The following is a 22,755-nucleotide window of genomic DNA, read 5'->3' as shown; positions in this document are numbered from 1 at the left end:
TGTGAATGCCGTTCCTTTGTCCGTTATTACATGTAATTATGTAGCCTATTTTGTTTTATTTTTATATTATTGTTTTATTGGCTGTATCAATTATGATTACACAGAAACGTATCTTTGTGCGTTGAAGTTATCGTAAGCTAACATTTTTACTTTGAAAGTGTCATACCAGATTTTGGTGTAAGATTATTATAAAATGACAAATACTGTTTATTACTGATTTTTGACTGTATGTTTATTATTACTATGAGTTACTGTCCCTCTGTGTAACAGCTGTATCTTTGTATTTTGTATTTAGCTCAGCTTTTTGAGAGTTGGAGCTTGATGTATTTCTGTGCACTGAGACAGAAGTTAAAGGTTATTTAATATCAATAATTTAATGTACATTATACTATTTAAAAGGAGGGAAAAGAGCACTATACCTTCCATGTCAATACACATCCTTAATGTGAATTTCTGTGTTGGTTTCCAAGAATAAAACCTGTCGAGACATAAATACAACGGTCACTGAGTATTAATTTAGATAGTATTACAAATAAACAAACAGAAATCTGAAGCTTAAATTTCATAATTACAGTAATTATAATAATAACAAATAATAAAATAACATAAATATTACGAGTGATGTAGTCAAAGTATTAAAAGCACATAAATATTATGAGCTTGATAAGTACAAGAGTGTAAATGACTCTTATAATGGTCTGTTAATAATAATTTCAAAACCTTATTTTTTTCCTGTAGTTCCCCTCACCCACTTCCTGTAAGCTTTTATTTTGACTGGGGGGGGGGGGGGGGGGCAATACTGTTCCCTATAGTTGCTATGTGGGCCTTTCTTTGTTAAACTACTGAAATTAAGTGAATGGGGTAAAATATTATGGAATAGTTATGGAAAAGTTTTGAAAATTCAATGGTAAAAATGTGTTGTAACCCTGGTTTGTGTTTGTGAATTGTGTTTTGGAAGAAAGGAAGGAAAAGTATTTACCACTTCATAGCGGTCGTAGTAAGCAAGTCTCAGTTTCAACTTTGAAGAGAAGACTTGGAGTTGCAGGTTTGACAGGTTGAGTTGCAGCAGATTGCTAAGCCATTGCTAAGACGTCAGAATAAGAAACACCACCAATGGACTACTGAAGACTGGAAGAAGGTGTTATGGATTGATGAAGGAGTTTTATAAGCCGTCAAGTAGGTGAAAGGATCCTCAGTGTGTGACATGAACTGTCAAATATGGAGGAGGAAGCGTGATGGTCTAGGGCTGTTTCTCTGGATCCAGGGTCAGCTACCACAGCATTCTGCAGCACCATGCAGTTCCCTCTGGTATGCACGTAGTTGGTCAGGGGTTCATCCTACAGCAAGATAATGACCCAAAACATACATCCAAGCTATGCCAGAACTACCTTAGGAAAAATAAAAAATTGGAAGCTTGAAAAAACAAAATCAATAAAAAACTGGAAACATTCTTGGTGACACACAGTCACACACTGATGATATAATCTGATGCAATACTATTACCAATAATCTCTCTACAATAATATTTTGCTGATGCTACTATTTTGTTGATGTGGTCATAATCCACAGAGAGGGAGCAGACCGATGTCTCATTTTAACGGGTGCGGTCACATTTTCACTGGAACTACTAAAGACAGACTTCCTATACTTAAAGTTCACAGTGATGTCTGTGGTCAATGAACAGTTTTTCTTCCCCCTCAAAGTGTATTTTGTTGTTGTCAAGCAGTTTCACATGTCAATGCTCATCACACCCGAAATATAAAGAGGGAAAAAAGGATGTGGTTTCATTTTTATATTTTTATTGGTTAGGTCATCCAGATACTTTCAGCAGTGAATTGAAGCTATTATTATTATTATTATTATTATTGGTCCGGGGGGCAGACACCCTCTCTACATTTAAGAGTAGGCTTAAAACTTTCCTTTTTGATAAAGCTTATAGTTAGGGCTCTTTGCTTATGCTGCTATAGGCTTAGACTGCCGGGGACGCCCATGATACACTGAGCTCCTCTCTCCTCCTCCCTCTCTCTCTCTATCCATCCATCTATATCCATTAACATTCATGTTCTATTAATGCATTCAATAAGCTAAACTTCTTCCCCAGAGTTGTCTGTGCTTTCTGGTCTCACAGGTAATCTGGGCCTGTAGACGTCCTGATGACAGATTCCAGTCCCGGACCTTCTGGCTTCATTGTTGATTTTCATTGTGCTTCTCTCTCCTGTCCTTCCTTTCTTTTCTCTCCTCAATCCTTCCTTTCTTTTCTCTCCTCTCCTCTCTCTCTCCTTCCTTTCTCTCCTCTCTACTCCAACCGGTCGAGGCAGATGTTCTCCCACTCTGAGTCTGGTTCTGGGGGTTCTTCCTGTTAAAAGGGAGTTTTTTCTTGCCACTGTTGCTCATGTGGGAATGTCGGGTCTCTTTAAAGTTAAAACCTGAAGAGTTCGGTTTAGAACCTGCTCTATGTATAAAGTGCCTTGAGATAACTCTGTTGTGATTTGGCGCTATACAAATAAAGATTGATTGATTATTATTGTTGTTATAATCTACCCAAAGTATCTGAAAATGGCTTGGAGTATTTTTGTTGCTGATGCTACTATTTTCTTGATGTGGTCATAATCCACAGAGAGGGAGCAGACCGATGTCTCATTTTAATGGGTGCGGTCACATTTTCACTGGAACTACTAAAGACATACTTCCTATACTTAACGTTCACAGTGATGTCTGTGGTCAATAAACAGTTTTTCTTCCCCCTCAAAGTGTATTTTGTTGTTGTCAAGCAGTTTCACATGTCAATGCTCATCACACCCGAAAGATAAAGAGGGGAAAAAAGGATGTGGTTTCATTTTTATATTTTTATTGGTTAGGTCATCCAGATACTTTCAGCAGTGAATTGAAGCTATTATTATTATTATTATTATTATTATTGGTCCAAGGGGCAGACACCCTCTCTACATTTAAGAGTAGGCTTAAAACTTTCCTTTTTGATAAAGCTTATAGTTAGGGGTCTTAGAGCTCTTAGCTTATGCTGCTATAGGCTTAGACTGCCGGAGGACTCCCATGATGCACTGAGCTCCTCTCTATCCATCCATCTATACCCATTATCATTCATGTTCTATTAATGCATGCAATAAGCTAAACTTCTTCCCCGGAGTTGTCTGTGCTTTCTGGTCTCACAGGTAATCTGGGCCTGGAGACGTCCAGATGACAGATTCCAGTCCCGGACCTTCATTGTGCTTCTCTCTCCTGTCCTTCCTTTCTTTTCTCTCCTCTCCTCTCTCTCTCCTCTCTCTTTCTCTCCTCTCAACCCCAACCGGTCGAGGCAGATGTTCTCCCACTCTGAGTCTGGTTCTGAGGTTACTTCCTGTTAAAAGGGAGTTTTTTCTCTCCACTGTTGCTCATGTGTGAATGTTGGGTCTCTTTAAAGTTAAAACCTGAAGAGTTCGGTTTAGAACCTGCTCTATGTGTAAAGAGCCTTGAGATAACTCTGTTGTGATTTGGCGCTATACAAATAAAGATTGATTGATTGATTATTATTGTTATTATAATCTACCCAAAGTATCTGAAAATGGCTTGGAGTATTTTTATTGCTGATGCTACTATTTTGTTGAACATACATCCAAGCTATGCCAGAACTACCTTAGGAAAAAAGAAAAAATTGTAAGCTTGAAAAAACAAAATCAATAAAAAACTGGAAACATTCTGGGTGACACACAGTCACACACTGATGATATAATCTGATGCAATACTATTACCAATAATCTCTCTACAATAATATTTTGCTGATGCTACTATTTTGTCTCTGTGGTCATAATCCACAGAGAGGGAGCAGACCGGTGTCTCATTTTTACGGGTGCGGTCACACTTTTACTGGAACTACTAAAGACATTGTTTTTATTCCCCTTGAAAAATATATTTAATCGTTGTCATGAAACCAAAAGAAAAACAAGAACCCAGTTTAACTTTAATATTTTTATTGGTTAGGTCATCCAGCTACCTTACCTTCAAATAATTAAATTAAAATTCTTTTAAATATTGTCTTTTAAAGAAGAAAGCATAACTAAAAAGCAAAAAAAAAAAAAAAAAAAACCCTCATTCACACGCATATCGTTTCAAAGGTGGAAAAAAAAAGAAAAAAAGAAAAAGCTAAAAACACTCAAATCACAACATCAAAAACAAATAATAATAATAATAATAATGATAAGAATTGAGATTGAACACACTATACACAACTTAATCTATGACCCTATAAAGAACTGGTGCAACATGGGCCAGAACAAACACACCGGTGCACTCGTTTAACTTCTATCCAGTCGAGGTGAGCGGTCAAGTCAATCTTTCTGTGGCGTTCATGTTCGCTGAATCTCTCTCTCTCTCTCTCTCTCTCTCTCTCTCCCTCCCGCGGGTTTCCCCAGCGGGAGGTGGGGGGGGGGGTGGGGCGAGTCAGGGCTGTGATTAGATGTTTGGGGTGGGTGGGTGTCGGTAAGGCCGGTCACCATCGTCGGCTTTATTGAAAACCAAAGGTGTTCTCACCGCTGTAAGCCACGTATAAAAAGCCGTCCTCGTCCTTCTCTTTCTCGTACAGCTGCCCCATCGTGATGCTGAAACAGGAAGTGGAGACGCAGCGTTATCAACCCATTATATCAGCATCATCATGTCTATATATGAACTTATCATATGATACATGGACATGACCTTTGACCTCAGTATTGCCACACTTCACATTAGCAGCTAAGAGTCTATTCATGTCACATTGGCTAAGTGAGTAGTGTCCTCCTGTTGATGATTTTTAAATATGCAGCCCATATGTCAGTGGAGAGAGTAGACAGAGAGTCCAGGATGCATTGAAAAGGAGATGTGTCTTTAAACCACACAGATATCGATGCCATAGTAGCACCATGGTCAAATAAGGACAGATCCAACACATTTACAGCATATTGAATTTACTCTAAAACATTGCCTAAATGCAAATCAGGGCCTTTGTCCTTTATCCTTCAGCGTTCACCATATCCACCTCTGACTGACTCAAGGCTGCTCAATTAATCTAAATTAATGTAATTTAACTAATTTAAGTTCACCTCTGCTTTACAGTTATCTTACATATGTGTAAAGACTATGTGCAGCTGTTAAAAGGGGAAAATGTACAAAAAAAGTTAAAAAAAATAAATAAAAGGTAGTTATCGTGACAGGGTCAGATGGGATATTACAATTTAAATCTTCTAAAACACTGAATTCTGAGTAACTAATACTTGACAAATCAATTTATTTCATCACATTGACACCAAAACATATATCAGCAGCACATAACACTCAATGAACTGATTATTTGATTAATTTTAGTAATTTTTTTAAGCGAAGAATTTCAAATATTTACAGCTTGCAGCATCTCTAAAGTGCTGATTTGTTACTTTTCTGACAGTAGACTTAATATTTATGGATTTTAGTCGGTTGATCCGAAACTATAATCTGCTCTTATTATGATTACCTGGTATGTTTACTAGTTTGATTGATCGTTTCCGAGGTAACAACAACAAAAGCAGGCAACACTTAATCATTACATCACTGAGCATGTGATGTTTACGGGGTTTTGGGATTGATCTGACTCATGCTAGTGAGACTCCAGTAGAAACGGGGGCGAGAGTCTCCTGGTTTAGAGCCAAAACAAGTTTATAAGTCTGGTTGGAGTCTCCCTCTACTCCTCCTCCTCCTCCTCCTCCTCCTCCTCCTCCTCCTCCTCCTCCTCCTCCTCCTCCGCCCCCACACAGGCCACTTTCCCTTCCTCTTCTGTAATCCTCCCAGCTTGTTGCTCTCACTGGCGGCTCTAAAAATACTGGCTCAAAGTGCTCCATTCCTCCTTCCTTCCATCAGTCCTTCCTTCCTTCCTTTCTCCTTTCTCTGTTCCTTCCTTCCTTCCTTTCTCCCTTTCTTCCATCATCCATTCCTCCTTCCTTCCATCAGTCCTTCCTTCCTTCCTTTCTCTGTTCCTTTCTTCCTTCCTTTCTCCCTTTCTTCCATCAGTCCTTCCTTCCTTCCTTCCTTCCTTCCTTCCTTCCTTCCTTTCTCCCTTTCTTCCATCATCCATTCCTCCTTCCTTCCATCAGTCCTTCCTTTCTTCCTTCCTTCCTTTCTCCTTTCTCTGTTCCTTCCTTCCTTCCTTTCTCCCTTTCTTCCATCATCCATTCCTCCTTCCTTCCATCAGTCCTTCCTTCCTTCCTTCCTTTCTCCTTTCTCTGTTCCTTCCTTCCTTCCTTTCTCCCTTTCTTCCATCATCCATTCCTCCTTCCTTCCATTAGTCCTTCCTTTCTTCCTTCCTTCCTTCCTCCCTCCCTTTCCTTCCTTCTTTCTTTCCTTCCTTCCCTTCCTTCTGCCCTTCATTCCATCATCCATTCCTCCTTCCTTCCATTAGTCCTTTCCTTCCTTCCTTCCTTCCTTCCTTCCCTCCTTTCCTTTACTTCCTTCCTTCCTTCCCTCCTTTCCTTACTTCTCCCTCCTCCTCCTCCTCCTCCTCCTCCTCCTCCTCCTCCTCCTCCTCCTCCTCCTCCTCCTCCTCCTCCTCCTCCTCCTCCTCTTCTTCCTCCGCCCCCACACAGGCCACTTTCCCTTCCTCTTCTGTAATCCTCCCGGCTTGTTGCTCTCACTGGCGGCTCTAAAAATACTGGCTCAAAGTGCTGAGTGAGTAATGACGAAGAGAAGTCGGCATGCTGGGTGTGTTTACAAGCATGACTGCTGCTCAACGCTGGATGTCACTCTGTCGTTAATCATTTCCATATTTCAACTTTTATCTCCATGAAAACATTAAGAGGCAAACTGTCTAGACTAGTGATAATAATAAAATGAAACAGAGCCATAAATGTGACTTCACTGCTGATGGTTTAATCTTAACTTAGCCTTATATGACCCTGAAGGTTTCTGTACATCATGAGGTCACATTGTTACAGAGCTAATGAAAGGGTGATTTCCAAAGTCCTGCTGTTTAACCTTTACATACTGTTCAGGTCAAATTTGAGCCGTTTTGACATTTGGCAGCTTGTAAAAACATCCCAAATGTCTTTTATTCTGAAATTACTATACTTATTACTTTTGTCCATTGAGGCTGGTCTGGGTCTGATACTACTTGGTATTGCTTTATTTCAGTCGATACCTTAAAAGGTATTGAGCACTGATACCCAGACTAATGGGGAGGTTAAGATTAGATCCAGTAATTGTCCAAATTTGCTGCCTTTCTTTCTCAAAACTACACAAAGTGGCGTCATTAAATATTCTGTTTTATGTCCAATAAATAGTCAGTTTACTATCATGTAATAATCAATAAGAGCAGTAAATTCTCACATTTAAGAACCTGGACCCTTCAGAGCTAATTAAAACACACATAAGGTGATTTCCAAAGTCCCGCTGTTTAACCTTCACATACTGTTCAGGTCAAATTTGAGCCGTTTTGACATTTGGCAGCTTGTAAAAACATCCCAAATGTCTTTTATTCTGAAATTTGATTACTTTTGTCCCATTGATGCTGTTCTGGGTCTGATTATCTCTGTATCTATTGCCATGTGTTTTAGTGAAATGAACAGTTAATAGTTTTAATAAGTAGATAGTAGATAGTAGTTAGTTATGGTTAGTTATATATAGTTAAGATAGATAGTAGTTATGAGGATTTCTTTTTATGATGTAGCAGTGAAGACTGATGGCTCTAATGGTTATATAATAAACCCCACAGCTCCATAAAGCTCTGCTCATTTTACACTTTACATATAAAATAACATTTAAATCATTACTGCTATGTTATATTTTCATGTCTGAGGTAAAATAGGACATGATATTGTGTGATAGGAGATGTTTAAAACCTAGAAAACACCTAAAAAACACTCTATTAACACAAAGGTTTAATATTTCCTTCCTTCCTTCCTTCCTTCCTTCCTTCCTTCCTTCCTTCCATCTGTCCTTCCTTCCTTCCTACCTTCCTTTTTACTTTCTCCGTTCCTTCCATCTGTCCTTCCTTCCATCACTCCTTCCTTTCTTCCTTCCTCCCTCCCTCCCTTCCTTCCTTTCTTCCTTCTTTCTTTTCTTCCTTCCCTTCCTTCTGTCCTTCTTTCCACCCTCCTTTCCTTCTTTCCTTCCTTCCTTCCCTCCTTCCTTCTTCCCTTCCTCCCTTCCTTCCTCCTTTCCTTCCATCCCTCCCCCTTTCCCTCCGTCTTCTTCCCTTCCTCCCTTCCTTCCTTCCTTGACTCGAGGACAACAGGAGGGTTAGGTAACATAGGACATGATATTGTGTGATAGGAGATGTTTAGTGGTGTAAAAGCTAACAAATACTCTCTCTCTGCTCTCTGACACATGAATTAAAGGTTTAATCACATTTATTGATCAGTCATCTGTGGATCAACATTTGGTTTAGACTCTTTTTATGAGGAGATTCTTAAACCGGGTCAAATCTGACCGGTAACACAGGTGTAGACTATGAGCAGTATGTAAGGGTTAACCCTCCTGTTGTCCTTGAGTCAAGGAAGGAAGGGAGGGAGGAAGAAGGAAGGAAGGAAAGGAGGGAGGAAGGAAGGAGGGAGGGAGGAAAGGAGGGAGGAAGGAGGGAAGGAAAAAGGAAGGAAAGGAGGGAGGAAGGAAGGAAGAAAAGGAGGAAGGAAGGAAGGAGGGAGGAAAGAAGAAAGGAGGGAGCAAGGAAGGAAAGGAGGGATGGAGGAAGGAAGGAAGGAAGGAAGGAAAGGAGGGAGGAAAGAAGAAAGGAGGGAGCAAGGAAGGAAGGAAGGAAAGGAGGGAGGGAGGAAAGAAGAAAGGAGGGAGCAAGGAAGGAAAGAAGGAAGGAAAGGAGGGAGGAAGGAAAGGAGGAACGGAGCGAAGGAAAGGAGGGAGGGAGGAAGGAGGGAGGGAGGAAAGGAGGGAGGAAGGAGGGAAGGAGGAAGGAAGGAAAGGAGGGAGGGAGGAAGGAAAGGAGGAAGGAAGGAAGGAAGGAAGGAAGGAAAGGAGGGAGGGAGGAAAGAAGAAAGGAGGGAGCCAGGAAGGAAAGAAGGAAGGAAAGGAGGGAGGAAAGAAGAAAGGAGGGAGCCAGGAAGGAAAGGAGGGAGGAAGGAAAGGAGGAACGGAGCGAAGGAAAGGAGGGAGGGAGGAAGGAAGGAAAGGAGGAAGGAAAGAAAGAGAGAAGGAGGGAATGAAGGAAAGGAGGGAAGAAAGAAGGAAGGAAAGGAGGGAGGCAGGGAGGAAGGAGGGAGGAAAGAAAGAGAGAAGGAAGGGAGGAAAGAAGGAACGGTCAAAACGGACGGGGTCAATTTGACCCGGGAGGACGACAGGAAGGTTAACCTGATATCATTCTGACAGATCTGGTTCAGCTTGTTTATGAGGATACATGACCCCCCCCGCCACCCCCGCCACCCCCCCCCCCCCAAAATCCCCCTAACTTTCCGAATGTGACAATCTGACACTCACAACAACTTTCCTGATTGATGGATTGGCCGAGTGCTGCGGAGGAGGAACTATTCCTGTCTCTCTGTGTTCATATGAAAGCATGTGAGTGTGACGCTGTGAGAGGACCGATGAGCACTTTATTTAAAACTAGTGTTGTTTTTTATTATTATTGATTATTTTCTCTGTTGGTCGTTATTCATCTTGGCCTGTAAAACATTTGGTGATGTCTTCAAATTTATCATTTTGTACGACCAACAGCCTAAAACCAAAATATATCTGGTAAGAAGGAAGATGCTCATTTTCATAACAACTAAACTAGGCTTCTTTTAAATTAAGTTTTTTTTTTAACCCTCCTGTTGTCCTCGAGTCAAGGAAGGGTGGAAGGGAGGAAGAAGGAAGGAAAGGAGGAAGGGAGGAAGGAAGGAGGAAGAAGGAAGGAAAGGGAGGTCCAATCCGGCCCAGTTTACTTCTTCCTCTTTTCCTTCCTTCTGTCTGTCCTTCCTTCCTGTCTTCTCTTCCTTCCATCTGTCTTCTCTTTCCTTCTTTCCTTCCTTCCTTCCTTCCTGTCTTCTCTTCCTTCCATCTGTCTTCTCTTTCTTTCCTTCCTTCCTTCCTTCAATCTGTCTTCTCTTCCCTTCCTTCCTTCCTTCCTTCAGGTCTTCCCTTCCTTCCTTCCTTCCTTCCTTCCTTCCTGTCTTCTCTTCCTTCCATCGGTCTTCTCTTCCCTTCCTTCCTTCAGGTCTTCTCTTCCTTCCATCTTTCCTTCCTGTATTCTCTTCCTTCTCATCCCTCTTTTCCTTCCTTCCATCTTTTTAATGATCCGGCCCACATCAGATCAAATTGGTCTGTACAGTATGTGGCCTTTGAATGAAAATGAGTGTGAACCCCCCCCTCCCCCCGGTCTAGTTACCTTGACGATGACCTCATTTAACATTTAACCTAAGAATCTGTATCTTCTTGTTGTGGACGTGACGGGGAGCAAACTGCACCAAGCTCGAGGTAAAAACTAGCCCATAAAGTCGGTACTGGTACTGCTACTGGTACTCTTCCATCTGCTTCTCCTTCTTCCTTCTTCCTTCCTGTCTTCTTTTCCCTCCCTTCCTTCCTTCCTTCCTTCCGGTCTTCCTTCTCTTCCTTCATCTGTCTTCTCTTCCTTCCTTCCTTCCTTCCTGTCTTCTCTTCCTTCCATCTGTCTTCCCTCCCTTCCTTCCTTCCTTCCTTCCGGTCTTCCCTTCTTTCCTTCCATCTGTCTTCTTTTCCCTCCTTCCTTCCTGTCTTCTTTTCCCTTCCTTCCTTCCTTCCTTCCTTCCTTCCGGTCTTCCCTTCTTTCCTTCCATCTGTCTTCTTTTCCCTCCCTTCCTTCCTTCCTTCCTTCCTGTCTGTCTTCTCTTCTCTTCCTTCCATCTGTCTTCTCTTCCTTCCATCTGTCTTCCCTCCCTTCCTTCCTTCCTTCCTTCCTGTCTTCTCTTCCTTCCATCTGTCTTCCCTCCCTTCCTTCCTTCCTGTCTTCTTTTCCCTTCCTTCCTTCCTTCCGGTCTTCCCTTCTTTTCTTCCATCTGTCTTCTTTTCCCTCCCTTCCTTCCTTCCTTCCTTCCTTCCTTCCGGTCTTCCCTTCTCTTCCTTCCATCTGTCTTCTCTTCCTTCCTTCCTGTCTTCTCTTCCTTCCATCCGTCTTCCCTCCCTTCCTTCCTTCCTTCCTTCCTTCCTGTCTTCTCTTCCCTTCCCTTCCTTCCTGTCTTCCCTTCCTTCCATCTGTCTTCTCTTCCCTTCCCTTCCTTCCTGTCTTCTCTTCCTTCCATCTGTCTTCTCTTCCCTTCCTTCCTTCCTTCAGGTCTTCTCTTCCTTCCTTCCTTCCTGTCTTCCTTCCATCTTTCCTTCCTGTATTCTCTTCCTTCTCATCCCTCTTTTCCTTCCTTCCATCTTTTTAATGGTCCGGCCCACATCAGATCAAATTGGTCTGTATGTGGCCCTTGAATGAAAATGAGTGTGACCCCCCCTCCCCCCTGGTCTAGTTACCTTGACGATGACCTAATTTAACATTTAACATAGTCTTCTTGTTGTGGACGTGACGGGGAGCAAACTGCACCAAGCTCGAGGTAAAAACTAGCCCATAAAGTCATCTAAGCATCTACAGAATGGTGCAGTTTACTCTCAGCCTGGTGCTAAGTTTCATGAGGTCCAGTACCAGTCAGTCGGTACCAGTACTGGTACTCTTCCTTCCATCTGTCTTCTCTTCCATCTGTCTTCCCTTCCTTCCTTCCTTCCTTCCTTCCTTCCTGTCTTCTTTTCCCTCCCTCCCTTCCTTCCTTCCTTCCGGTCTTCCCTTCTTTCCTTCCATCTGTCTTCTTTTCCCTCCCTTCCTTCCTTCCGGTCTTCCCTTATCTTCCTTCCATCTGTCTTCTCTTCCCCTTCGCATCCCTTCCTTCCTTCTCTTCCTTTCTTCCTGTCTTCTCTTCCTTCCATCTGTCTTCTCTTCCTTCCTTCCTTCCTTCCATCTGTCTTCTCTTCCTTCCTTCCTTCCTTCCTTCCTTCCTTCCGGTCTTCCCTCCCTCCCTTCCTTCCTTCCTTCCTGTCTTCTCTTCCTTCCATCAGTCTTCCCTTCTCTTCCTTCCATCTCTCTTCTCTTCCTTCCTTCCTGTCTTCTCTTCCTTCCATCTGTCTTCCCTCCCTTCCTTCCTTCCTTCCTTCCTGTCTTCTCTTCCTTCCATCTGTCTTCCCTTCCTTCCTTCCTTCCTTCCTTCCTTCCTTCCTGTCTTCTTTTCCCTCCCTCCCTTCCTTCCTTCCTTCCGGTCTTCCCTTCTCTTCCTTCCATCTGTCTTCCCTTCTCTTCCTTCCATCTGTCTTCTCTTCCCTTCCTTCCATCCGTCTTCTCTTCCTTCCATCTGTCTTCCCTCCCTTCCTTCCTTCCTTCCTGTCTTCTTTTTCCTTCCTTCCTTCCTTCCTTCCGGTCTTCCCTTCTTTCCTTCCATCTGTCTTCTTTTCCCTCCCTCCCTTCCTTCCTTCCTTCCTGTCTTCTTTTCCCTCCCTCCCTCCCTTCCTTCCTTCCTGTCTTCTCTTCCTTCCATCTGTCTTCCCTCCCTTCCTTCCTTCCTTCCTGTCTTCTTTTCCCTCCTCCCTCCCTCCCTTCCTTCCTTCCTTCCGGTCTTCCCTTCTTTCCTTCCATTTGTCTTCTCTTCCCTTCCTCCCTCCCTTCCTTCTCTTCCTTCCTTCCTTCCTTCTCTTCCTTCCATCTGTCTTCCCTTCTCTTCCTTCCATCTGTCTTCTCTTCCTTCCATCTATCTTCTCTTCCTTCCTTCCTTCCTTCCTTCCTTCCTTCCTTCCTGTCTTCTTTTCCCTCCCTTCCTTCCTTCCTTCCTTCCTTCCTTCCAAGCTCAAGGTAACAACTAGCCCATAAAGTCATCTAAGCATCTACAGAATGGTGCAGTTTACTCTCAGCCTGGTGCTAAGTTTCATGAGGTCCAGTACCAGTCAGTCGGTACCAGTACTGGTACCGGTACCGGTACTGGTGCTGGTACTGGTGCCGGTACTGGTACTGGACCCCTCCTCCTGTATCTCGGCCCTCACCTGGACTGAGGCACCGTCTTGTCCACAAACAGGAAGATGGCCTTCTCTGAGGGCAGCTGGATGCGTTTCCTGATGATCCACATGAACTGAGCCACTGTGATGTCGGAGGGGACCAGGTACTTCCTCTTATCGATGTCCACTATCTGCGACCCCGACACTTTCTCTACGATCACCTGCCGAAACCACAACAGGAAGCACACACACACACACACACACACACACACACGCACGCACACACACACACACACGCACACACACACACGCACACGATTACAGCCGACACGCCGATTCAAACTGACCTTCTTTTAACCCTCGTGTCATCCTCCCGGGTCAAATTGACCCAGTCTGTTTTGACTTGTTTGACCTTCTTTCCTTCCTTCCTTCTTCCTTCCTCCTTCCTTCCTCCCTCTTTTCCTTCTTCCCTCCTTCCTTCTTCTTTCCTCCCTCCCTCCTTCCTTCCTTCCTTCCTCCCTCCTTCCTTCCTTCCTTCTTCCTTCCTTCCTTCCTTCCTTCCTTCCTTCCTTCCTTCCTCCCTCCCTCCCTCCCTCCTTCCTTCCTCCCTCTTTTCCTTCCTCCCTCCTTCCTTCTTTCCTTCCCCTTTCCTTCCTTCTGTCCTCCTTCCCTCCCTTCCTTCCTTCCTTACTCCTTGACTCCTTCCTTCCTTCCTTCCTCCCTTCTTTCCTCCCTCCTTTCCTTCCCCCTTCCTTCCCTCCTTCCTTCCTTCCTTCCTTCCTTCCTTCCTCCCTCCCTCCCTCCCTCCCCTCCCTCCTTCCTTCCTCCCTCTTTTCTTCCTCCCTCCTTCCTTCTTTCCTTCCCCTTTCCTTCCTTCTGTCCTCCTTCCCTCCCTTCCTTCCTTCCTTACTCCTTGACTCCTTCCTTCCTTCCTTCCTCCCTTCTTTCCTCCCTCCTTTCCTTCCCCCTTCCTTCCCTCCTTCCTTCCTTCCTTCTTCCCTCCCTCCCTCCTTTCCTTCCTTTCTCCCTCCTTCCTTCTTCTTTCCACCCTCCCTCCTTCCTTCCCTCCCTTCCTTCCTTCCTTCTTTCTTCCCTCCCTTTCTCCTTTCCTTCCTCCCTCCTTTCCTTCCTTGATTCAAGGACAACAGGAGGGTTAAAAAATCGGTGGTGTTGGTTTTTTAACTCACCGGGACCCTGTCAGGGTACTTGTTGCGGATTTTGGCTGACTCTATGCATCGATGTTCTGCAGGACAAGAACAGAAACATTCATGTTAGTCAGGTTTATGTTTCAGGTTGAAATCTCTCGACCGGTGACGGACGCAGATCGATGTCTTGACGGCTGAGTTGAAACAATCACTACAGTTGACGAGTTAAACCTCCACATGTGTCACTCCTCATCCCTTTCAAGCTTCTATAAAACATTTATATACATTTATATATAGGAAGGAAGGAAGGAAAGGAGGAAAGGAAGGGAGAAAGGAAAGGAAAGGAGGAAGGAAGATGGAAGGAAAGAAGGGAGGAAAGAAAGAGAGAAGGAGGGAAGAAGGAAGGAAAGGAGGGAGGAAGGGAGGAAAGGAAAGAAAGGAAAGGAGGGAGGAAGGAGGAAGGAAAGAAAGAGAGAAGGAGGGAAGGAGGGAAGAAGGAAGGAAAGGAAAGGAAAGGAAAGGAAAGGAGGGAGGAAGGAAGATGGAAGGAAAGGAGGGAGGAAGGAAAGGAGGGAGGAAAGAAAGAGAGAAGGAGGGATGGAAGGAAGAAGGAAGGGAAGGAGGGAAGTAAAGTAGGAAGGAAGGAAAGGAGGGAGGAAAGAAAGAGAAGGAGGGAAGAAGGAAGGAAAGGAGGGAGGGGGTGAGGAAGGAAAGAGAGAAGGAGGGAAGGAAGAAGGAAAGAAGGAGAGAAGGAGGGAAGGAAGGAAGAAGGATGGAAAGGAGGGAGGAAAGGAAAGGAAAGGAAAGGAGGGAGGAAGGAAGATGGAAGGAGGGAAGAAGGAAGGAAAGGAGGGAGAGGGTGAGGAAGGAAAGAGAGAAGGAGGGAAGGAAGAAGGAAAGAAGGAGGGAGGAAAGAAAGAGAGAAGGAGGGAAGGAAGGAAGAAGGAAGGAAAGGAGGGAGGAAGGGAGGGAAGTAAAGGAGGGAGGAAGGAAAGGAGGGAGGGAGGAAAGAAAGAGAGAAGGAGGGATGGAAGGAAGAAGGAAGGGAAGGAGGGAAGTAAAGGAGGGAGGAAGGAAAGGAGGGAGGAAAGAAAGAGAGAAGGAGGGAAGAAGGAAGGAAAGGAGGGAGAGGGTGAGGAAGGAAAGAGAGAAGGAGGGAAGGAAGAAGGAAAGAAGGAGGGAGGAAAGAAAGAGAAGGAGGGAAGGAAGGAAGAAGGAAGAAGGAAGGAAAGGAAAGGAGGGGGGAAAGAAGGAAAGAAAGAGAGAAGGAGGGAAGGAAGAAGGAAAGAAGGAAGGAGGGAAGTAAAGTAGGGAGGAAGGAAAGGAGGGAGGGGGGAGGAAGGAAAGACAGAAGGAGGGAAGGAAGAAGGAAAGAAGGAGGGAGGAGTGATAAGTATACTACAGTCCAGCTGTTCAGTCAATATGCTAAAAAGGAAGAAGCTCATTTTCATATTTAACAACTAAACTAAACTTCTTTTAAATGAGCTTTTTTTTTAATTATTAATGAAAAAGTTGCATAAACCTGACCGGCTCTAATGTTGCTGCTTTTATGATGTTTTATGTTGTAGTTTTTTTAATGTCATTTATATTGATGCTTTTACCTTGTCGCACTTTGAGACTTAAATGTAAAGTGTATTATAAATAAAATGTATTGTTATTATTGGGGCCCGAGCGCTGACCAGCACAAAGCCCTATTGTATCTGTAAACCAACATGCATGGGGGCCCTCACTTGCAGCTTTAATTATTATTATTATTATTATTATTATTATTATTATAGACCATCTCACATCAATAAGGTATCAACCGAAATACATCGACACCAAGTACTATCGAAACATCTCCAGTCAAATGAACCTGCAATCGATCCTTTTTTGCACCCAGAGCTAGAAAATATGAATATTTCTCTGGAGCTAATCAACACAAGCATTCTTCTATTTAACCCTCCTGTTGTGTTCGAGTCAAGGAAGGAAGGGAGGAAGAAGGAAGGAAAGGAGGGAGAGAGGAAGGAACGACAGAAGGAAGAAAGGAGGATGAAGGAAGGAAGGAAGGGAGGGAGGAAAGGAAATAAGGAAGGGAGGAAGGAAGGACGGAGGAAAGAAGTAAGTAAGGAAGGAAGGTAGGAGGAAGGGAGGAAAGAAGGAAAGAAGAAAGGGGGATGGAGGAAGGAAAGAAGAAAGGGAGCAAAGAGAGAAGAAGGAAAGAAAGAGAGAAGGAGAGAGGAAGGAGGGAGGAAGGACAGATGGAAGGAAGGAAGGAAGGAAGGAAAGAAGGAAGGGAGCAAAGAGAGAAGAAGGAAAGAAAGAGAGAAGGAGAGACGAAGGACAGATGGAAGGAAGGAAGAAAGGGGGATGGAGGGAGGAAAGAGAGAAGAAGGAAAGAAAGAGAGAAGGAGAGAGGAAGGACAGATGGAAGGAAGGAAAGAAGGAAGGAAGGAAAGAAGGAACAGTCAAAAGAGAGATGGGGTCAATTTGACCTGGGAGGACGACAGGAGGGTTAACGCAACATGTGATTGGTCCGATGCCGCAGCAGCTACGACCCGTCAGTGGTGATGAAGTCGTGGTGAGTTTGAGTTAGCGTTAGTTAAGATGCCTCCTAAATAGGGTTGCGAAGGGGTGGAAAGTTTCCGGTAAATTTCCATGGGAGGTTAAACTGGGGAATTTTGGAAATATTCCATATTGGAAACTTTCCATGGGAATTAACCCTTTATTGGGCAAATAATTATATTTGGTAACTTCTGTAAATATCCCAAAATATCCTTCCTTCCTTCCTTCCTTCTTTCCTTCCTTCCTTTCCTTCCTCCCTGCCTTCTTTCTTCCCTTCCTCTTTTCCTTTCTCCCTCCCTCGTTCCTTGTTTCCTCCGTCCTTCCTTCCTTTCCTTCCTTCCATCTGTCCTTCCTCCCTCCCTCCTTCTCTCCTCCCTTCCCTCTTTCCTTCCTCCGTCCTTCCTTCCTTCCTTTCCTTCCTTCCATCTGTCCTTTCTCCCTCCCTCCTTCTCTCCTCCCTTCCCTCTTTCCTTCTTTTCCTTCCTTCCATCTGTCCTTCCTCCCTCCCTCCTTCTCTCGTCCCTTCCTTCTTTCCTTCCTCCATCTCCCTTTCTTCTTCCTTCCTTCCTTCTTTCTTCCCTTCCTCCCTCCCTCCTTCTCTCTTTCTTTCTTCCGTCCTTTCCTCCTTCCTTCCCTTCCTTCCTTCCTTCCTTCCTTCCTTCCTTCCTTCCTTTCAATGAGTGCCCTATAAAGGGTTAAGGGAATTATGGGAATTTATGGGAATTTATGGCAACTGAGGGTAATTTAGTGGAAAGGTATCATCATTTGATTGATTAATAGGATAAAAAAGTCCACCCCTTCATTAAAAAACAGAACATTATTTTAAGTTGACAATGAAAAAAGGTGCACAAACAATGTCGCTTGATGTCCCTGAGCTGTTGAAGTTATATTAAATTTTACAATTATTTATAATTTAATATTAAAAAAACAACTGATGAAGGACTCACTTTAAAACTACTTGGATTGGTGCTGGTATCATCACTTTTTAAATGATACCCAACCCTACAGACAACCTTATTAAATGTCCTCGCTACCTTGATTAAAATTACTTTCTCTTGAATGTATTGGTCTCAAGTTTTTCTCTTTTGTTTGTCCTCTAATCATTTTTATACCTTTTCTTTATGTCACTTCTTCTGTCTTGTTATCAACTTGTGAAGCACTTTGAACGACATTAACCTGAATTAAACGCTGCTATATTAATAATTAAAGTCTTTTGGTAAATTGATTAATAGTCCTTTTATTTTAATGTGGCAAAGTTATTTAACCTCCTGCGACCCTGTGACCTCATATGGGGAAATATATTTTGGGTTTGCTAAACGTTATTCTTCATCTACTTAACTTTCACCCGCTGTCCTCTTTCCTTATCACCTTTTTGTGCCACCTAGTGGTCACAAAAGCACATTACAGTGTAAAAAAAAACAGATAGTAGGACAAATATGGATCTAGTTCAAAACCATCTAAAATGTTATTAAACTTATTTATTTATGCTTATTAACTTTGTAGTTTGATTAATAAGTTTGTTTAATTTGAATTCTGGGTGAAAAAAGGCATTTCTATAAATATATATATATATATATAAAATACTGTATCACAGATGATTAAAGATTAAATCCATATTATATGATGAGCTGCTTTTTTAAGGTTTAAAATGTACTGCTTAGCATGAAGATAAATGGACAGATGCTGTCTCTGACTTCATCTCTTTCAATGTTCAGCTAATATTTCCTCATCTTATTATTTCTGTCATGTTTTCTTATTAAAGCACTTTGAACGACATTAACCTGAATTAAACGCTGCTATATTAAAAAAGTCTTTTGGTAGATTGATTGTCCTTTATTTTAATGTGGCAAAATTATTTAACCATTATTTCATCTACTTAACTTTCACCCGCTGTCCTACTTCCTTATCACCTTTTTCTGCCCCCTAGTGGTCACAAAAGCACATTACAGTGTAAAAAAAACATAGTAGGACAAATCTGGATATGGTTCAAAACCATCTAAAATATTTTATTAAACTTTTTTATTTATGCTTATTAACTTTTTAGTTTGATACACATTTGACTAATTTTAGCAACAGCAACAAACTACGATACCGATAATCAGGAAGTACTCGCCTGAGGACATTGGGACTTTATTATCATTTGTTCAAAAGGAAGATATAAATGTAAGGAAATAAATAGTTTTATAAACACTGGTGAATTATGTTATACAGTTAAATAAATTAATTGTCTCCATATGTCTTATTTTATTCATTTATTTTTTATTACTATTTTTTAATTGTCTCATTTTTACTAACTCTCTCTATTTTTTTAATCTGTTTTATTTTTTTTCTGTAAAGCCCTTTCAGCCTTGTATGAAAAGTGCTCTGTAAATTATTATTATTATTATTATTATTATAATAAATCTACATCCTGCTCAAATATTATAATACTATGCTTAGTTTTTGTATTTATCTGCTCCTACTAAACCCTAAATATCTAAAGAGAAATTAAAAATACATCCAAAACAAAGGCTCAGGTCTCAGGAGGTTAAAGCTTAGTCACTTTATTAACACTAATATCTATTTTAAGCATGAATAAGACTCATTATTCAACTCATACTAGAAGATTAGATGCAAAACAAACAAACAAAAGCAGCCTGCAGGCCTTTTAAATGTTCACCCATATATCAACTCTCTCAGGCCTCCAGTTTATGGCAGTGTGATAATATCCTGTTCTGTTTAACCTACGTGAACAAGACACTTATATAAATAAATAAATAAATAAAACATGTTTAATATCCAGCTGTAAACAGTCGACACAGTGCAGAGAGAAAGAAAGGAGCTTAGCTGCAGCTTTAATGTGCCAATATCCTGTTATGGAAAATAAGAACAATGACACACACACACACACAACCTTTAAAGCATCTATTTATAAGATAAGTGTTTTATGTTTTGCATGAGCTGACATTAATATTTACAAGCTGTATGTCCAAATTAAACTCAACCAAAAAAAAAAAGAAAAGCCTAAAACAACAGGCCACTCTTCACGACAACACGTAGTTTAAAGGGACATTTTCAGCATGTTTAACTCCAATTTATGGTAAAATTAGAGGTATAAAATGCTTGTTAATGGTATAATATGAATGTTTAGGTGTTTTAATCACTGGTGGGTACTAAAAAATAACATCTCCCTCCTCCCTTACCCAAGGAGTGATCCTCTTTGAACATCCATTTCATGTTTCCGCAGGGGCCTTCTTGTCTTTTTCCACTCGATGCAGCTGATTTATAAAAACACAACTTAAAGGTTAATTTGAAGTGTTTAAATATCTTATCTGTTCTTCTTTCTGTTGTTCACCACCACCACTTGTATCCTCTTTGAATTTAAGGAAGTCTTAAATCGGTGTTGAAGCGGTTACAGCAGCTGCCTCTCTCTCTCACTCACTCACTCTATAGCAAAAAACAACAACAACGTCCCTCTTTACAGTCAGAACGCAGATGGTACGGTCCGGGAGTGACGTCACCTGGCTCGAAACGCTCCGACTGCGGTGACGTCACCCCAGGAATGTTCCAACTCCTCTGCATACAGGAGGGGTGGAGGGAGGAGCGAGAGCCTAGCATTATCCATTACTACTACTACTACTACTAACGCCTCGATTTTTATTTTAAGTAGATTTTAATAATAAATAATAATAATAAATAACCCACCATCATATATTTATTTTATTATCAGCAGATTGATAATTGTATTGTTAAAGTTACATTGAAATTGTACAATAAATGAATAGTAATAGTAAAAACAATAACGTCATCAACAGCATGACAAAACAGTTTTACTAGTGGAGGAAAGTTCAGTTTCATTTTCTCAAGTCTTGTGTCCATATATATATGTGTGTGTGTGTGTGTGTGTGTGTGTATGTGTGTAATGTGTAATGTAAATGTAATATTTAAAACAATAGTATTCCATTATCTTTATTTAATATAAAAGTTATAATGTAAGATCATGCCAAACTAGTTGATATGGTGTTTTATTGACTATTTACTGTTTTTAAGCAACGTTCAATTATTTGGTACAAAGTTTTTATGGTTACACCACTTAGACATTTTTACCATAATCCTCTAATATATTCTCTCAAAATGGATTAAAAGCAGAAATTTGATGCTGGGTCCACAAAATAATGATGTGTGCAAGTTATTAAAACGTTTACTTTCGCATTGTAACCCTTTAAATTTAAACTAAACCACATGGACACAATAAAAAAAAAAACCTAATGGACTCAAATGTAAATTAAAATTGCATCTCAATAAAAATGAATTCAAGTCATTGATCTAAATCATTTTATTTCATCTTCAGTAAACATGAAAACAATGAAGAAGACTCACATGCACACTGTTTCACTTCCTGCTGGAATATTTTTTAAATCACAACGTTTCAGTCCGTCCGACCTTCATCAGATATACATACAGTACATAGAGGGGCTTCCTCAACCAATATATATATAAAAAGACAAAAACATCCATGTAACCCCAAAGATTTTAAAAAAAACAAAAAAAACATAGAAACCAAAAGAATTAAGAGAAATATACTGATATAATATCTCAAATCTTACAGTGTTATCAAACATATGTGGAAGTTTTCTTGTGTGCAGTGTATGAGACTTCAGTAAACATAAAAGTAAAATTAAATCACATGTTTTCTGGTTTTTAACCCTCCTGTTGCCCTCGAGTCAAGGAAGGAAAGGAGGGAGGGAGGAAGGAAGGAGGAAGGAAAGAAAGAGGGAAGGAAAGAAAGGAAAGGAGGGAGGAAAGAAGGAGGGAAAGGAAAGGAAAGGAAAGGAAAGGAGGGAGGGAGGAAGGAAGGAAGTAAAGGAGGGAGGAAGGGAGGAAAGGAAAGGAAAGGAAAGGAGGGAGGAAAGGAAAGAAGTAAGGTAGGAAAGAAGGACAGAGGAAAGAAAGAGAGAAGGAGGGAGGGAGGAAAGAAGGAAGGAATAAGGAAGGAAGGAGGGAAGGAAGAAGGAAGGGAAGGAGGGAAGTAAAGGAGGGAGGAGGGAAGAAGGAAGGAAAGGAGGAAGGGAGGGAGGAAGGAAAGAGAGAAGGAGGGAAGGAAGAAGGAAAGAAGGAGGGAGGGATGATAGAGAGAAGGAGGGAAGAAGGAAGTAAAGGAAAGGAAAGAAATAGAGAAGGAGGGATGGAAGGAAGAAGGAAGGTAAGGAGGGAAGTAAGTAGGGGTGGAGGTGGGGGGTGGGTGGGGGGGGAGGGAGGTGGAAGGAGGGTGGAGGAGGTGAGGAGGGGGTGGGGAGAGAAGGGGAGGGGGGAGGGAGGGGGTAGGGAGGAAGGAAAGAAAGAGAGAAGGAGGGAGGGAGGAAAGAAGGAAGGGAGGAAGGAATAAGGAAGGAAAGGAGGGAAGGAAGGAAAGGAGGGAGGAAGGAAGAAGGAAGGAAAAGGAAGGAAGGGAGGGAGGAAAGAGGGTTAAAGTGATCATATGGATGGTTGATGAGTGAAGAAGAGTTTTCTACTTCCTGCTTCCTGCTGCTTCCTTCCTGTTTTCCTCTGCTGCAGGTTGAGCTTTGGTTTGGTTGTCAGGCGGCAACGGTTTCCCTAAATGGTGTCCGGTCGAGATGCCGTAGGGCTGCGACTCTCTCTCCTCCTTCACCTCGGGCCGCAGCATGAACCCCCCTTGGAAGCTGAGGTCAAACAGCTCGCAGGGGGCAAAGGTCAAACACTTTTCGGCCGACAGTCCTTTCAGCCGGGCGCGCCACCCGTCTAGCATCGCCGTCCGCACCGCGGGGGGGCAGTGACCCGGACTCCAGAAGATCTGAGGAGCCAGAACCTGAAACCCACAGAAGTGCAGCGTGCCGTTCTGAAAGAGAAGAAGGGAGAGAAAAAAAGAAGAAGAGGAATACCATGTTTAGTAATTTGACTGTTCCGTCTTTCCTTCCTTCCTTCCTTCCTTCCTTCCTTTTCTCCCTCCCTCCTTCCTTCCTTCTTTCCTCCGTCCGTACTCCCTTCCTCCTTTCCTTTCTTCCTCTATCCTTCCTTCCTTCCTTTTCTCCCTCCCTCCTTCCTTCCTTCTTTCCTCCATCCGTACTCCCTTCCTCCTTTCCTTTCCTCCCTTCCTTCCTTCCTCTATCCTTCCTTCCTTCCTTTTCTCCCTCCCTCCTTCCTCCTTTCCTTT

The 22,755-nt window shown here is 42.3% G+C and overlaps 2 protein-coding genes across 2 annotated transcripts in view; both read right to left on the bottom strand.

Annotated features, from left to right (window-relative positions):
- Positions 1-4,189: 4,189 nt before the first annotated feature.
- Positions 4,190-19,937, bottom strand: LOC128355165 (gamma-aminobutyric acid receptor-associated protein-like 2). Its single transcript, XM_053315408.1, has 4 exons — positions 19,787-19,937; positions 14,103-14,158; positions 12,964-13,136; positions 4,190-4,592 (listed from the first exon to the last, which is right to left on the bottom strand). Exons 1-4 carry the CDS (start codon positions 19,818-19,820, stop codon positions 4,499-4,501), a joined length of 357 nt encoding a protein of 118 aa, XP_053171383.1. The 5' UTR covers positions 19,821-19,937; the 3' UTR covers positions 4,190-4,498.
- Positions 19,938-22,122: 2,185 nt separating this feature from the next.
- Positions 22,123-22,755, bottom strand: part of nqo1 (NAD(P)H dehydrogenase, quinone 1) — a gene marked incomplete at its 3' end in the record, with an annotated part of 82,019 nt that continues 81,386 nt past the window's right edge. Inside the window, exon 6 of the mRNA XM_053325909.1 lies at positions 22,123-22,440. Coding sequence (XP_053181884.1) covers positions 22,123-22,440 — 318 coding nt within the window. The remainder of the gene's footprint in view (positions 22,441-22,755) is intronic.

This window comes from Scomber japonicus, chromosome 1 (assembly GCF_027409825.1).
Source record: "Scomber japonicus isolate fScoJap1 chromosome 1, fScoJap1.pri, whole genome shotgun sequence".
Lineage (NCBI taxonomy): Eukaryota > Metazoa > Chordata > Actinopteri > Scombriformes > Scombridae > Scomber > Scomber japonicus.
This window is presented reverse-complemented; position numbering and strand designations above follow the sequence as displayed.

Bases quoted from the DNA above. Each gene is read 5' to 3' on its own strand.
- LOC128355165 (XM_053315408.1), bottom strand. From the start codon at position 19,820: ATGAAATGGATGTTCAAAGAGGATCACTCCTTGG. The intron at 14,159-19,786 runs GTAAGGGAGGAG...CTTGTCCTGCAG, and splicing joins CAAAGAGGATCACTCCTTGG to AACATCGATGCATAGAGTCA. The intron at 4,593-12,963 runs GTGAGGGCCGAG...TTCCTGTTTCAG, and splicing joins AAGACGGTGCCTCAGTCCAG to CATCACGATGGGGCAGCTGT.